At 45.9% G+C, this 15,923-nt stretch overlaps 1 protein-coding gene across 1 annotated transcript; it reads right to left on the minus strand.

The window, feature by feature from the left end:
• Positions 1-1,895: 1,895 nt before the first annotated feature.
• Positions 1,896-14,848, minus strand: LOC149344647 (uncharacterized). The gene is made up of 5 exons (XM_089546321.1): positions 14,683-14,848; positions 11,512-11,663; positions 5,591-5,658; positions 3,456-3,536; positions 1,896-2,152 (listed from the first exon to the last, which is right to left on the minus strand). The coding sequence occupies exons 1-5, from the start codon at positions 14,788-14,790 to the stop codon at positions 2,010-2,012; spliced, it is 552 nt and encodes a 183-aa protein (XP_089402447.1). The 5' UTR covers positions 14,791-14,848; the 3' UTR covers positions 1,896-2,009.
• Positions 14,849-15,923: the final 1,075 nt, after the last annotated feature.

Consider the following 15,923-nt stretch of genomic DNA (forward strand, 5'->3'; position numbering starts at 1 on the left):
CGATTACTTGGATAACCACTGCAAACACCTTTTATTGCCCATGGAGAACACTTTCTTTTATTCACCCTTAACTACTGCTGAGCCGCTCCCACCACTGGCACCACGGTATCGTTCACACCGCATCACTGGGTGTGAATTTGGGTGTGGTGATGTTAAGACACGCCAAGGCATTGCCCACTGGGCTGCGCGGGGAGGTTTTATAAACGAGCGCGCGGTAGCTTTCCATGACGTCAACGGAGGAGTGCGGAGGAAGGGTTTCTACACATCATCCACCTTCCGTTGGCTGCCGTCATGGCTGCTACCTTGGCGCACAAACTATGTTCAACTACATCCATCAAGCAACGCGGCAATATTCGTGGTTTCTCTTCATCCATAAAGAGGCGGCGGAAATTCCCGAGTGGCTCTCATGAGTAGAGCCCTTGTTACACTGCGAGTTTTAATTAAATGAAACCAACCTGCGGCTAGCTCTACACAGCGTTGTCAGATGTACATACTCTCTCTGCAGGGTGTTTCACCTAAGACTGTACACAACTTTTAAAAATACGCTTTTTGAATTAGAAGAGCGCATTTTTTGGCATAGCAATGTCAGCGGTGTAGTACTTCGAATACAGCTAAGAAATGCTAACTAGCAGGTTGGTTAACTAATATTAAATAGTTAGCTTTTGAACTATTACTGTTAGGCTCCTTGATTATTGAGAGGTGTGTAGCCTTCCGTAAGTAATATGCCCATCAGTTTTTAGTATTTCGAAAACGTGGCTACCGGCCGGCGCTGTGGCCGGACAAATTTTGCTATTTCAACGAGTTACGTGCACTGCAGAGGTTGCTTTGCCTTAAAGCTTCCCTTACATACCTGCGCTTTCTGGAAGCTGGAAGGGAAAGCAACCTCTGCAGTACACATAACTCGTTGAAACAGCCAAAATTCGTTGGACCACACCACCGACGCTAAATACGGTTTTGAAATTCTAAAACCTTATATGGTTATTACTTACCGTGGGCTACACGACTCTCAGTAATACATAGAAAGTCAACTATTACATATGAGTTAACCAGCCTGCTGGTTAGCATTTCTTACTTCTACTGTGCTGAACTACACCGCTGAAAATGCTACGCCGAAAAAGTGGTCTTCTAACTCAAAAAGCTTATATTTAAAAATTGTATATAATCTTAGGTGGAACATCCTGTATGTACAACGAATTCTGTGTGCTCTTTTGATTTTTCTTTGTTGCCATGCATTGTTTGTTCTTTTTATCAAATGCCGTGATACGCCGAAGCCACATGATAAAAAAAACGAAAACTCGTAGATACGAGGTTTCTATGAGAAATTCTTGGGATCGAGTGCCACCCGTGCAGCTTTTTTCTGGGATTTTTTTGTGTATGAGTGACGCAGAAGTACCACAGACAGATCGCCGACACTTCTCACCGCGGCAACAGTCCGGGCGCCGCATTCTTGGTAGAATACTTAATTTTTTTACTGCGCAGATCTGGAACAATGATTGAAGGTAGGACGCTTACAAGTTTTTGAAGCTTGTATAACCGATATCCAGAAATGGTTTTTATTTAAATCCGCGTTTAACTTACATTCCTCATTAAGACTGCACGATGTCTTGCGTAAAACAATATGAGATCCGCATTTCGGCTTTGTACAGGGTATTCAGTGTTGTTCGGCACATACTCACTTTCTCAGCAAATTATTTCCTCACACACCGCGCCGATGGACCAGTGTCAACTACCTGTGATCCAGACAGGCCATTCGTGAATTTCGTATACCGTAACTCGGTGAGACGAATCGTTTATGAGCTTTTGTTTATTTTAGTGTTCTTATTAGCGCCCAGTGCTCATCAGTGTCCTTGGGCGGATCGCATTTTTGGGTGACACGCATTTGTACGGCGCTGCCCATCATAAATTAGTACATCTTTCTCTTTTGATTATCAAAGGCATTTATTTGCTCAGATTCAATGACCCAAATCAGTAGCGGGACATGCGCTGCTGTAGGCAGCATGCGCCGAGCCCTACGCGGATCCCGTTGGTCCGCTGCCACAGAGGGTTTCGTTGTAGGTGCTGTAGACGGTTTCACCGCAGACGTCGACATGGCCTTCCTTGCAGGCTTGAACCGTTTCCGTTGCTGTGCCTTCGTACACCCAGAGACGGCAACCTGCGAGGGAAGAGTCGTTTCTAGTGTAGGACGTCTTCGAAGGCGCTGTGTCGCGAACGACTAGCGGTACGTCTCGGTTCAGTCCAGAGGCAGCGATCAGCGCACACGCACAAGCATCGGCGCCGCTGTCTTCGTCCTCTTCTTACTTACGGCAGCCGCCCAGGGTTCGGGAGCCGAAGGCCTGTCTTACGCGTTGTTCGTAGCCTTCCACCACTTTTAAGGGTACTAGGCTTAGATCAACGAAAACAAATGTTGAGCATAATTATAGTTTCCGAACTGAAAATAAGCACCGAAAAGCCGACAGACATGTTTGATGCAACACAGGAATAAAGGAAGTTTCAACTGTTAGATGGCAGGTATGCCTGGTCGTATACGAGAAACGCACCTCCTGCCATTATCCATGCGTGAAGTGATATACACCCGCGACAAGCACTACGAGCAGGGCTTCTACGAGGTGGTTTTAAAGGCGATTAAAAAGAAGGCTCCAACGGTCGGAACTAGCTGCACGGTTTTGAGCAGACTAAATTAATCAGAACTGCGCATTACATAGCTTTCTCTCTGTAGGGTCAGGCATGAATGCTCTATAACAACAAAAACAACAAAAGCACAGGAATGTGTTGTCGAAGTAGTTGGCTCCTTGCGACCTAAGTTACAACTTCATACTGCATCTTGCAAGCACTTATTACTTAACCCACTGCAGTGGTTCTGAAAAAACAAAGAAATACACCTGACTATACACCAACACGCACTGCAACTAAAGGTACTCGTTAGAAGGCCAAGATCGAAATCACTCCCTGATTTTTGTTCAAACGAAACCGAGCGAGGTACGTAGCCAAACGCCAATGAAACGCTCATAAGCGCTGACTACAAACATTCACACGCTGCTTGGCTCGTTACGCAGCACCAACTTGCCCGACAACACGCTCATGTGCCTTTTCGTAGCACTTTTACCCCAATCCGCGTAGTTCACCCAACTTCTTGCTCACTAACTACATTTTCAATCTTCAGAAGCCCTTTCTTGCGAGACCTAATGAAGACCACACCAGAGCTGTTTGTGGTGGATGTTTTAAATAACATGCCACAATTCGACGTGCAATTTTTCACGGGCACATGCCATGCGAGCTTCTCTATGCTCATTACTTAATGAGAAAGCACGCCGCAGCTAAAATAGTGCTTGAACGAGGGTACAGAATTAGCACACCTTATCGTTGGTGCCGACTGTCGAAGAAAATATCCCGCAGTTAAAGCAGTACAAAATTAAACAAGTGCGCCTAGGAGCAGCAAAATGATGCGCGGCTCTTACCAATCGATGAATTGAACTGAGTTACGAAGCAGGCTGAGTAGTTGGCGTAGGGCAGCTTCACATCGTAAGTGGTGTCCGGATCTGTGGACATGAATGGGGTACCGCAATGTGACATCAGCTCTCAGCGTTGGTGCATCCAAAGAAATGGCAGTCCACGGTAGAGAGAAGTTGGACAAATGGTTCTTGACAATCACAAAGTGAACGAAGGAGGTGAAAACCTCAGGATGCTCGCCAAAGTTTCGACAACAAGACTTGTCTTCGACTGGGCAAAGCGTTCGTCATTGGCGGTGTTAAAAAAGGGTCTTCAATCCGAGAAGGAAGGCCCGGTGAGGGGGAAGAGGGTGTGAAGTTGGAAGGGTGTTAGGATGGAGAAAGTGAATCTTGTCCAGGCATGCTGGATGCTAAAGTTGATTAAGGAGTGACCTGCAGAACGTTGAAAAGAAAAGGGCCAGCTCCGCAGAAAGGAGTCCGGGGATGTATAGCATGTATACAAAGCGAACGTGGGATTGAAAGACTGTGTGTCCAGCTGCGACAGGTAGCTTGACTGGCTGCATTGGCTTAAAAAACTCAGATAAGGAGTTAGCATGGCGAATAAAAATACCGGAAAAATTAAGGAAAAAGACAAACATGGGGCTAGTTCAGAGAAAGCATGAAAGGAAGAGTGGGGGGGGGGGCGGAATGTGGAAGCTAAGGGTTCCTGAGAAATTATGCCAACTGATGCAGGGCATAAGCTAAGGATAAACTGAACAAAGAGAGAGAAAAAAAGCTGGCAAAGAAAAATGCCATTTTGGAGGAAAATGATGGGTCGGGGCGGAAGGGTATGGTGAAAGAAACGATAAAGCGGCGGTATGAAGTGCTGGGAAATATCACTGATTATGATCAGCAAGCTTCACCCTACCCTTCCGGCCCGACGCGACCCCCCCCCCCCCCCCTCCCTCAATTGCGTTTTTGGCCTGTTTTGTTTTTTGTCGCTGTTCTCTTTGTCCAATTTATCCTTAGCTGAAACCCTGCAGCTCTTACCATCATTTCTCGAGGCCCTTGGTTCTGTCATCTTCCCCGCCCCTTCGTCTTTTCACGATTTCTCCGAATTCGCTCCCATGTTTTCTCTTTTTCGTTTATTTTAATCTTTCCGGTATTTGCGTCCGCCATACTGACTAATTCCTTATCTACGTTTCTCAGGCCTCACGCAGCCAGTCATACCAAGCCACCTGTTGAAACTGGACACACAGCCTTTCAAGCCCCTGCTCACTATCTCTGCACGCTCCACACGCCCGGACTCCTTTCTGCGGAGCTGGCCCTTATCTTTTCACAGTTTTGCATGTCAACCGGTTAATCAACTCTAGCAGAAGTTATGCTTTGATAGGATTCACCCTTAAAACTTAACACCCTCCTCCCCTTCCCCAGGGCTTTATCCTCTGATTGAAGGTCCCATATAAACCCCGCCACTGATGAACGCATGAACGCTCTGCGTAGACGAAGACAAGTTCCTTGTCTTAAGGTTGACAAGCACCCTCAGGCTTTCCCCTCTCTTGCTCACTTCATTATCATAAAAAAAGAGCTGGGAGAAAAAACCCTGAGTAGAAAGCCAACAGTTCAGGCGGTGTTTAAAAAACGCTGACATGCTACTCTGCGTGGTGAAGCGGATGCGGGAGAGAAAGACAGTAGGATTGAGAAGTGCAGAAAATTGTAAAGTAAAGCAAGGAAAAATTATAGGCTTAGGTGCATCAAGGAGTAAGCTGAGACGATATTAAATGGTAATGTGGAATGCCGTACAAAAGAGCTAGCAAAGTTAATAGCTTGAAGAGTGCATAATGGTGATATATAAGGAGGCTTTAGGGTTTTTCGAGTAGTCCAACATCGGCAAGTAGACAAAAAAAAAATGTGCATTGCACGTCTCTGCCATGTAAGGCAGGTTAAGGTAGTTAATACCCAGTCCATTTTTAGTAACTATTGGGTGAGTGACTCCGCACGATGTTCATAGTACTCAGGGCCGGCGGCATAGGCTGGAGATTGAAACATTATGATGCGCGCTTTCGATTGACTCACAGTTGAAGCCACAAAAATTTCTAGAACTATTGCTTTCCCACACATATTTCCACTGTTTCAAGGAGAGTTAAAAACAGTTCCACACTCACCGTTAGAAAAGGCGAGGATGATGACATCTGGGTTCTCCGTTAAAGTTACAGTTTCTGTGACCGAAGTCCTGCAATGAAGCAATCGCAAAGTTACGGCCAGAGACTTTCCCATACGTCATAGACCATCAGAAACGATCAGCCTAGTTTCGATACATACTGAGAACCTAAAACTTCGCGTTCGCGAGTTTTTCGTGCTAGCCTCATTAAAATGCATTCATTGGGGTAGAAATATTTTATCAGCAGTGTGTGGGTTCTGATGTACTGCGCCGAATAACGTTATGTATTTGTTTCCCTGGTAAAAATTGCGAACCATCCCGGAGCCTTTCTGCTATTCGCATCGAAATTGTTCGTAACACTACTATGGCCGAAAATGGGCAAATAATAGAGGCCGATATCGAGCACTCGTAATTTTGCGAATGTGGCTGTTTCTGGCGCCATTCTACGAACCACCTTCCATGTGACTGCCAGATGTGGAAATGAGCAGAAATATAGACCTAACGCCAGTCAATTTGATTCGTATGGCATTGATCAATGAGTGACAACTGAATTTACAGTAAGCGGTTTCAAGCCCCTGACGAATGAACACCCAAAGGAAAACGAATGGCAGAAAAGACTCTTTTTCAACGCTCATGTCTTTTTACTGTTAGGTTTGAAGAAACAGACGCTGTCATGTTACATGAAGAACAACAGAAAAGGCTTTCAGCTGTCATTCGAAACACCCAGCCGATGCTCGGGCTCTGTAATACAAGTCGTCGATGTCTAGTACCATCCTTTCCAAATGTAACCAAGTTGCCTTTACCACTCGGGGACGAGTTCGCCGTGGAGCGAGGTGGCTTCACTACGGCCGCCAGCCTTCGCCTTCTCCAAAGAAAACTTCAGAGACGTGAACACGTACCATCGCTATCCTCCTTTGGACAATAAAAAGCACCCTGATGGCGTGAGAAGCGGTAAGGGCGGCCTGGTTACATTTGGACTACACTTATGGTCGATGCTCAAAATTAGACTTCCAGGGTTTTTAAACACAAATTATGAGCAACGCACGACAGCCATTTCTACGTGCTCGACTATCGACGTGAAACTTTTTCCCGCTGCGGAACACTTGTTGCCGCTAGCATTTCGACTGACAAAAAGTTGGAGACACGTTTTCGCGAAGACTCAGCACACGGCGTGAGGATGAGATGACACGCCAAATGGCTAAAAAAGCGTCTGTATGCATAAAAATATCCTCCAAACAGTCAGGCATCTCCACGATGTGGAGCCACAGGGGAAGATTATAACTGTTTCTTCCTTTACCGTCGGCTAACGAAATGAACGAACGATTGGAGTAGCACTTTTTTTTCTTGGATCGATCGCGTTTAGAGTTAGTTATATAATGTGATGCCGCCTTAGCCTCCGGATGACAGCCACTGCAGCGTTTTGACGCGGTTCTTTTATTTTGGTGTTTTCATTTGCTGCAACGGCCGCGTAGAATTGTGGACAAGCGTAAAAGTATGCTGTATGAAACGTCAGGTGCAGCTGATGTGCCGAAACTTCGTAGCCAGAAAAGCTGCCGGGGGGGAATGCGCTTTTGTACTGACAAGAGGATCGAGATTGCCGGTAGGTGGGAGTGCGGGTAGGGATTCCCCTAGCTAGGGTGTCCTGGGGGAGGTGTCCGGTGGGTGGTGCTTGTGCAGTGCGGCGCCTACTCTCGCTGAGGCTTCACATAGAAAACTCCAGAATTTTCTACGCAGTTCGCTGCTGCTGCAGTAAAAACCGAAGCAAGAAGGATCAGGTCAGCTCTCCATGCGGCCAGTTGGCAAGACAATGCTCAGTGCTCCCACTTGGTGTGAAAAGTGTTCCAAAAAGTTATCTCCAGTCATAGCTCAGCACCATAAAGAGATGTGTGCAAGTGATCTCGCGCTGTTATTATGTGGTTGCAGAAGTCGACAATGAAAGAGGAAGTGTTACCGGCTTCGTCTGTTGTTCCACCTTGTTGTGGCACAGAATGCGATATGAAGTTAAGCAGTAACGCAGCAAGAATTTTACGCCATTCCTCGTCCTTTTATATGCGCACTTAAACAGGTTGAGTTGAAGCTTCAGTGCTGATTACTAAGAAACGCATGAGCTCTGCGAAAATACCTGAAAATGGCTGTGTCGAAGAATTCTTCGACTGCGTTCAAATGTCTGATATAAAGAGGCATGCTCACTGCAAAAAAATCATTCAACGGTTTTGGTTAAGCATGATGTTCACCGCCAAAGTTGTCCTCGCAGTTTGAGTCCGCCTGGCAACATAACTTATTCTATATAACTCTACAATTTCTTGCGGAAATTCATGCATTGGAAATTATGAAAAAAAAAAACCTCCCCGCGTAAGAAGTTTTTCTTGCATGCGGTTCGGTGGAGCCGCATCACATTACTTACTCTATTTGCCAAAAGTAACCAGCTGCTTCTCAATCACATAGAGGAATACTAATACCTCCCTCCTAGCTCTAGAAATTTCAAAAGTAAGGAAAACCCTTCTCCTCACCTTTCAAGACCTTTTCACCTTTGTGGAAGCCGTGAGGCTCCATAAAGATCCATACAAGTGTGAAGCAAACAACGCAGCTGGTTTATTTTTTTTCAAAGATGGCACATAGACATCTATCAACTTACAGATTACCAGGTGTCAGTTTGCAATGCACATCTCTCATATCTAAATATTTCGCCAACCACAAACACACACATTACCGTTATACATTGTCTTGAATACATCTGACAATGTACGCACCAATATCTTTAAGCATACAAACCACACATGTTTATTTAATTGTTTCTGCAAGCACTCAACCCAAATCATTCAGTTTATGCTCGGCTCGAATAATGTCGCAATTTATATAAAATCATGCTAGTGTGATCACGAATGGAAAATGATGCAAACGACGGCTTCCAAATCTCATGCGAGATGTTGGCAGTTGAACACGTGTGAAAGCGGGTAACTGATAAAGACGACGACATGCCAAGCACAGCTCGAGGGAGTAGGAGTAAATCTGCATGGGTAGTGGTGAAAACATTTACTAGGAAGTGACAGGCGGTCTACTTGGATCAGCCCGGAAGGGACCGATCCTTACAAGCACTAGGTGGAAGTCCCTAGTTTGGGACCCCAGAGGCGATGACCGCCACCCGGGTGCGCCCTACTATAAGGTTTGTTGGGCCTGTAAGTCGCGGCAGCCGAGCAGGGTCGCCTCCCAGTCCTCCCGGGTTGGGTTAGGGATGGGGGAATAGCCATGGCGTAGTTGTCTGAAGCACGGTCGGCGGAACTTCACACCGCCGCGGGGTCGAATCCCACTCCTTGGCTATGAAGATTTGGTTTCTTTAGTTTCTTCCCCTGGTTTGACACCGGTCACCAGATTAAGGCGGCTTTCTAAAGCAATGAGGCTGTCATGCTATGGCGGAATATATCCCTATTCTGGCGGCTGCGATTGCGTTTCGATGGAGGCGAAATGCTATAGGCCGGTGTACTGTGCTATGTAGTTGCACGTTAAAGAACCCCTGGTTGTCAACATTATTCGGAACCAACCACTACGGTGTTCCTCACAGCCTGTGTCACTTTGAAGCGTTAAACCACATAAACTAAATCCTAAAACACATGATAATAGAATCAACTAATGAACCGCCAATTACTATTCGTATATCGGCGCTATAGCGATAAGTGTCGCGTTCTCGCTAAAAAGCGGGTGGCCACCTCCCACCGAGGCCACGCGACCTTTTGACGTCATCACAAACTGCCACCAGTGGCAGGTGGCGACCTGCCCACTTGGTTGTGAGCAAACTGCCCACCGTGGCAAGGAGCAGTTAAGTTGATCATCAGTCGCGAGAGGCTGCTCAGAAAGAGCAAGCTGAGTCTCACACGCACTACCGTGAGTGTGTTTGAAACATCCACCGGCCGGGGCAGTGGCGCATCGCTTAATCACTGCAGCACTGCTTCAGGAGTGGTATGAGGACTCTGCTGATCTATGAATGTCGAACAAGACTGGTTGTATCTGAGATGGCTAGTACGCAGATTGAGAGACGTCAGTACGGGAATAGGCACAAACACATGAAGGACGAAGCACAACGGTGACACTATGAAACTACTTTATTGACGGGAAAAACAATGTATATAGGAGCGTATCGCATTTTTTTTCGTTGCGTTATTCATTAAATGTGATGACGGACAACTTCTGAGTCTATACTCTGCGCAAGAATTCCTTTGTTTGCTTCTCAGATCGGCTGAAGGCATACTGACACATATCTGCCCACCATGGTCTATCGCCAGTACGTCCTTGATCTCTCGCACCGGATTGTCTCTGTTCCTTCCAATCCCCGCGATTTGCCCGACTTCTACATTGCATTAATTGTCCCGATGATGCCGGGCAAGGTTGCTAGATGAGGCCTCTCTGAGTAATGCCACGTGTTCTCGGGCTCTGACATTAATACATCAGCCAGTGTCGCCTTTGTGGTATCGCCCACAGGAGTATATGATATCCTGTATATTACGCCCTCTTCGCACGCGCCAGATCTCTTCTTTTGTTTTCTCGAGCAAGTGCGACTAACACTGCTCCCGTTTACTCGGCGGCGCATCGAGTAACCCTTGTTGTGGGCACAGGACAAAACGACGCCGGCTACATGGACGAAAGGAGGCCTTACGGGGTGTTGCCGTACATCCAAGGCATCACGCACAACTTGAAAAAAAAAATAGCCTAAAAAGTGACTGCGCAAAAATCCCGTTCTCTGCCCCTAACAAGGGTTACTAGATCTACCGCCAAGTCAACGGGAGCAGCGCTCGTAGCACTTGCTCGAAAAAACACTAGAAGCAATTCTGCGCGGGCTAAGGAGGCGTAATCTACAAGATACCTTTCTCTTCTAGGCAATACTGCATAGGCGAAGCTGGGCGATGCGTTAATGTTAATGACATAGCCCGAGAACACGTGACATTAGTCAAAGTGGCCCCATCGCGCAATCTTGCACTGCACCATCGGTACTATAAATGCAATGCAAAAGTCAGGGAGGTCGCATTGTTTGGAAAGAGCAGAGAAAAACTGGTGTGCGCGATTACAGACGCACTGGCGATAGACCATGGTGGACAGGCATGTGTCTGTATGCCTTCAGTCAATCTGAGATGTCTTGCGCAGAGCAAAATTTCTCAAGAGCAAGATAAAAAAAAATTTCTTACGCAGAGCATAGACGCAGGTGTTGTATTTCATCACATCTCAGGAATACCGCAAAAAAAAAGAGATGTCGCCCCTATATACGTTGTCTTTCTAGTAAGTAAAGTTTAATAGTGTCAGCGTTGAGCTCTGTCTTAAATGCGCTTGTGTCTGTTCCCGTGCTGGCGCCACTGAAGGAATGCAGAGAATGACTGTGCCTGCTAAGTCATACGCAAAGAGGACTCCAAGCCGCTGCAGGGATCCACTGACGCCATCGGATCCTACCCTTCCTATTCCGCTCAAATGTCTTCTCAGGTGCTTTAAACACAACTTCTCGATGAGACAAGTTCAGTTGAGGTGCTTGTGAAAGCTTTTCTAATAGAGGTCTAACACTGCACGCAATTGTTTATTGCACAGTTCTGGAAAAACCATTCACCTACCAGCTTATTAGCATTTCGTGCAACCACAAATTTTGGATCTATATGTGCAGCGCCAGCCTTTTCGAGTTCTGAACTGCTCTTCTAAAATTTAGGAAAATTCTAACCTTAAACTCTTCGTACAAAGTCGCCGGCATGTCTCAAGACTAGGCTTGTTCTTTTTCTCACATTTCTGAACTGAATACATGAGGTGAGATGGTTTCGAGATACCCGATCGATTGCTTGGCATTTCCGAATTTTTTTCAGTAGCTAATCTGTCCACTGCACTCCTCATTGCATTCTTATATTCTCACGCCACTTGGCCAATTTCGACGGGTAGTAAGTAAGGCTCATTGCTTACACATCTGTTCCATCCTCGGGGCGTGTGAGAAGGGAGGCATTCGCCTTGCCGTCGACGATCTCTTCACTATCTCGGGCCAGGTAGGTGCAGACGCCTTGGCTCGTCTGGGATGTATCTTGCGCCAGATAGCTCATCTCGAAGTTAGAGAATATCTACGGACGAACAGGGAAAAAACCATTTCTAATAGACAGCCTGGCTTAAAATCGGGCGCCTCTAAGATGCTGGTGGCATGAAGTGCCGAGTTGTTGACACTCGCATCCCTGTTTTAACACACGACAATAAACAGAGAAGTATCGCGCAGGAAACACGATCTCAAGCGATTTGTAGTCTGCAAGAATGTGTTTCTTAACAAGATGACCCTTTCTTAAGGCCGACGCCACACTGGCAAAATGGGGCCGAGCATAAATGGAAGCATTCCTGGTGGAAGGAAGGCAAACGACAGAACAATAGAGTTTGAGGTAGGCAGGAAACTCTGGCACAGTACACACAGATTTTTATTACATGGTACTGCAGACCTGTCAACTCAGCCAGTGCTCAGTGTTGTAAGCGGAGGTTTCAGGCGAACAAAACTGGTAAGACGGCGTCGAGCAGACCACTACAGGAGGCATGTTTTTGAAGAAATATTTAAGTACTATGCAGGAAGTTTTCTTTTCGCCAAAATCTCAGGAGCACTCGAACAGAGTATTGATTTCTGAGACGAAGGTATTATACGGCTCATCAGCAACACAGCCCGGCGTGAGGCCAGGCAATGTTCTACTAGAACCAACGTGGCCTCGTGACGTCATCAGCAAAGAAAACAAAATTTATCCTGAATGTGCGGGGAAGTGAACAAAGGACCTTCAGATTGTGAGGCGAGCACTCAACCAATGGGCCAAAAAAAAAACGCTTTCTTTAAGCATTGTATTTATTACACTAAACTTATGTTCTATTTAGAACATTTAGGTAACGCCATGCAAGACATGAAAAAGACAGAGAAACAGAACGATAGACGGGAGCTAAGGCTGAGCACGCCACCAAGTGAGAGTTCATCTTCGCCTTGAAGACGGTCTGTTCATGCACTTCCCTAAGATGAACAATAATTTGGCAGCCATGAGATTTCGTCGAAACAATTGGTTCACAGTGCTGGCCCATGATTACAATTTTCCATAAGCTGTGTAGACTAATAAAAAACATATCAAGAGGTTCGTCAAGATATTGTTCTCCGGTGAGTTATATTGTGGTATGAGAAGTAAATAAAATTATTTCTGAAGGTCCGTTGCAAGCATCCCAGAACACAGCTGCGTCTTTACGGTTGATGAAGCAAGGCTCAATTGCTTCAGGAACATCATAGAGGTGCAAGTAAACAGAAGACACAAAAGTTTCCTTTTTTCTCAAGCCGAGTCTTCACGGGCAATGTTCCCGTATGTAGCTTTTATAAAAAAGTTTTCGTGCACGGCGAAAGTCACATTTCATTCACTTGCGTATGTACATCATGTCCCGGCAATCTAAAGTACATTGAGCGGTAAATAGAAGGAGGGAAAAGCATCGAAATTTGTACAAACGTTTTCGTGGCACTGGAAGTAAGACATGTTTACACTGCGTATGCTTCTTGGCCAATAAAAGTGAACCTAGTGTATGCTTTTCGTTATGACTGATGCTAATATCAGATGTGTCATTAGAAAGGAAAAGAAAAAATCAATTAAAAAATACTGCTTTCGCCTTCAAAGCGTATAAATAGTCGTCAGTGTGCTCCGTCATTTTATAAAGGCGGAGAGAGTAATTATTGATTTTCTTCTAATTAAAAAAGGAAAATAATGTGTGATTTATTAACAGTCCCGGAAAAGTTCTCAGTTTTCTCGGGCGCAGCCTCTCACACTTGCATCTGCAACCACTCACTCAAGAAAGCGACGAAAGGAATTACCTGTTACCCTCGCACGCACACGTGGGCTTTGCAACGTACGGTCTTTGTCAAAAGTTTAGACCCCAGGGGATTTACTTCTTAGCCTTGCAGTGGGACTCCTGAAGCATTCTGGGAAGTCCTACCCATTGAAGGAGGCAGAACCAGAAATCTTCTTACCCAGAGGAAATCTGGAGCGCTGAAGATACGTCACGAACCACACAGTGAGGCTCAGAAGCAAACCCCCTGGGCTCCAGACATTTGACAAAGGCTGTACGTGTAGTGTCTTGAAATAAAGATTGCTTGTTGTCCAGTGCAGTTCTCCCTGTTCCTTGCTGTGTAAAAAAAGGCGCTGGAGAAAGTGCTGAACTGCGCAATTGCCAACCTTCACCTAAATATTTAATAGCCTGATTTCAGCCTTTTTGTTATTATTTATTTTATCTGCTGGTACCATAGAATTAAGAATCTTCAGGACCAACGTGGAGAATATTAACGGTAACCAGGCCGACAAAAAGGTAACCAGGCTGGCAATGCTGATGCTATCAACGCGCCGTTCCACTACTGAAGCCATAAAAAGTGCACTAAGTCTCCAGCTCTGAGCAGAGTGATACGCGTCACCGCGCACTACTGCGCTCATTGGAGCTCTTGCGTTCATCATGAGCAATTGAATCAAAGCCTCTTAAGCCGTGTGTGGCAAACGACTCTGTTTTTTTTTTGCTCAGATCAAGGAGGCTGTTTTATATTTTACTCAAAATGCGCGTTTTGCAGTCGCAGTCTGAAGTACGACGAAACAAAACTGCGGAATCTAGGAAGGCTGAGCAGAGACTATACAATTAACAGTGCTTATTTCGCAGATCACGGCGGACAAATGACTCTCTGTAGGGCTCTCTGTCTGCTGAGTTTTGGCGGAGAAGAATAAACTCTCCACATATGCGTTTTTTTTACCAAGCTTGCCATGCAGTTGTTTACAGGACACCAGCAGTAGGAGATAAAACAATCAGCTTCGTCTCCTTTATTATAAAGCACTCGCTTTTGCAGTTTACAAAGCTCTGTGGCGTCCTAGAACATCCAGTGTGAGCGAAAAAAAAAAGATTCATGCAAAGGCGAACTGGATTAAACTAAATTCAGTATCTTCATCGTGGACTGCCAGATTTCCAAAACAGTGATTTTGCGCGTGTGCCCAACAACCACGACTTCGAATGCAGTAAAACTTCTCCTTTCGCTTTAAAGGTGCAGGTGCAGCATTCGCTTGCTCACCGCTTGCCCATCCCACAGTCCAGCGCCATTCATCTTACCTGTGTAGCGTTGCAAGGCTGGCCTGCTGCCGTGCCGCATACTTGGCCTCTCACGCTGGCCACCAAGGCAAGGGAAAGCAAGCATGCGAAAATGAAACGACCGGCCATTCTTTCAGCACCTAATTCCCGGCACAAGAAAAGTTCTCTCTCTGTTGACTTTGTCGCCGCGCTTTATAAAGCCCCTCTGGCATGCGCGTAACAAGAACCCTATCCAATCAAAGTGCGTCCAATGTACGCAGATGTAGGCGGTATTTCGACCAATTAGCAAATAAAAGAGTACACCGCCCTTCCTATGCAGGTAGCTTGTGCAGTGTTTCATCTCCACATTCCTTTTGCGCTGCTGCGATCGCTATGTTTTTGAAAACATGCTGCGTAGTGTTTTGGTACCCAAGTGCCTAGCTGCTCTAGAAAATGGGCTTCTGTTCCATTTATTGCGCAGAAGTGTGACATAAGCTGCCGGCTTATGGAGAGCAGTTATTTTGAATTCGCTGTAAAATCTCCCCTCATTTCGACGTCGCAGTAAAGTAGCAGTTGGGCTGTTTTCGCTGCTTGTTCTGGAGGTCGAACGCTGTCACGGTGCACCAGTTTTTTTGTATGTGTGTGTGTGTGCTTTTTTTTTTAGTGGGGCTCGTGGGGCAGCATAACAGCGATGACAGCTGAAAGCAGGTGCCACCGTTGCAACTCTGTTGCTATACAGCTGCAGCTGACCTCAGCGCAGAAGTGCGCTGCCATGACATACAAGTGCTCCAATTAGCTGATAGCCAGGCAAATTTTCAGATTTTGCTGAAAACTTGTGGAGAAGGAGGAGACATCTTAGGATTTACTTTTAGCTCCATTAAGTCAGGTTTAAAGTTATTTGACGATTCCTAAGATGAGGCACTTACAGTGCAAGGACATGAGATACTCAGTCTCTTAGAATGAATTTCGATGTACAGGTAAAATCAGGACGGACATACTGGAAAAGCACGAAAATACTACAAGAGATAAACAGCGAAGAGAGGCTGCGACAATGAAGCATAGGGCAATATGGGGGTACAACAGGCATGCAATAATGAGAGGTATTTGAAAAGGAATAGTGTTGCCAGGGATTCCTTTCGGAGGTTGCGGTCTTGTGCTTAATGGCAGAAGTTCAGTCAGTGTTAGAGCGGAATCAGGGACTTGCTGGCAGATTCGCATTAAGGGCCAAAAGCAAAACCAGAATTCAAGCCGTACTAAAGGAAGCCCAGGGTTAAATATTGTGG

The sequence above is a fragment of the Amblyomma mixtum genome, chromosome 5, assembly GCF_055824585.1.
Source record: "Amblyomma mixtum isolate Tamu chromosome 5, ASM5582458v1, whole genome shotgun sequence".
In the NCBI taxonomy this organism is placed as follows: domain Eukaryota; kingdom Metazoa; phylum Arthropoda; class Arachnida; order Ixodida; family Ixodidae; genus Amblyomma; species Amblyomma mixtum.

What these genes read in the sequence shown, in the direction of transcription:
- LOC149344647 (XM_089546321.1), bottom strand. Translation starts at nt 14,790, where the DNA reads ATGGCCGGTCGTTTCATTTTCGCATGCTTGCTTTCCCTTGCCTTGGTG. An exon ending in AGCCTTGCAACGCTACACAG is followed by an intron (nt 11,664 to 14,682) that starts GTAAGATGAATG and finishes GTTCGTCCGTAG; the next exon opens with ATATTCTCTAACTTCGAGAT. An exon ending in CATCCTCGCCTTTTCTAACG is followed by an intron (nt 3,537 to 5,590) that starts GTGAGTGTGGAA and finishes TCATGTCCACAG; the next exon opens with ATCCGGACACCACTTACGAT.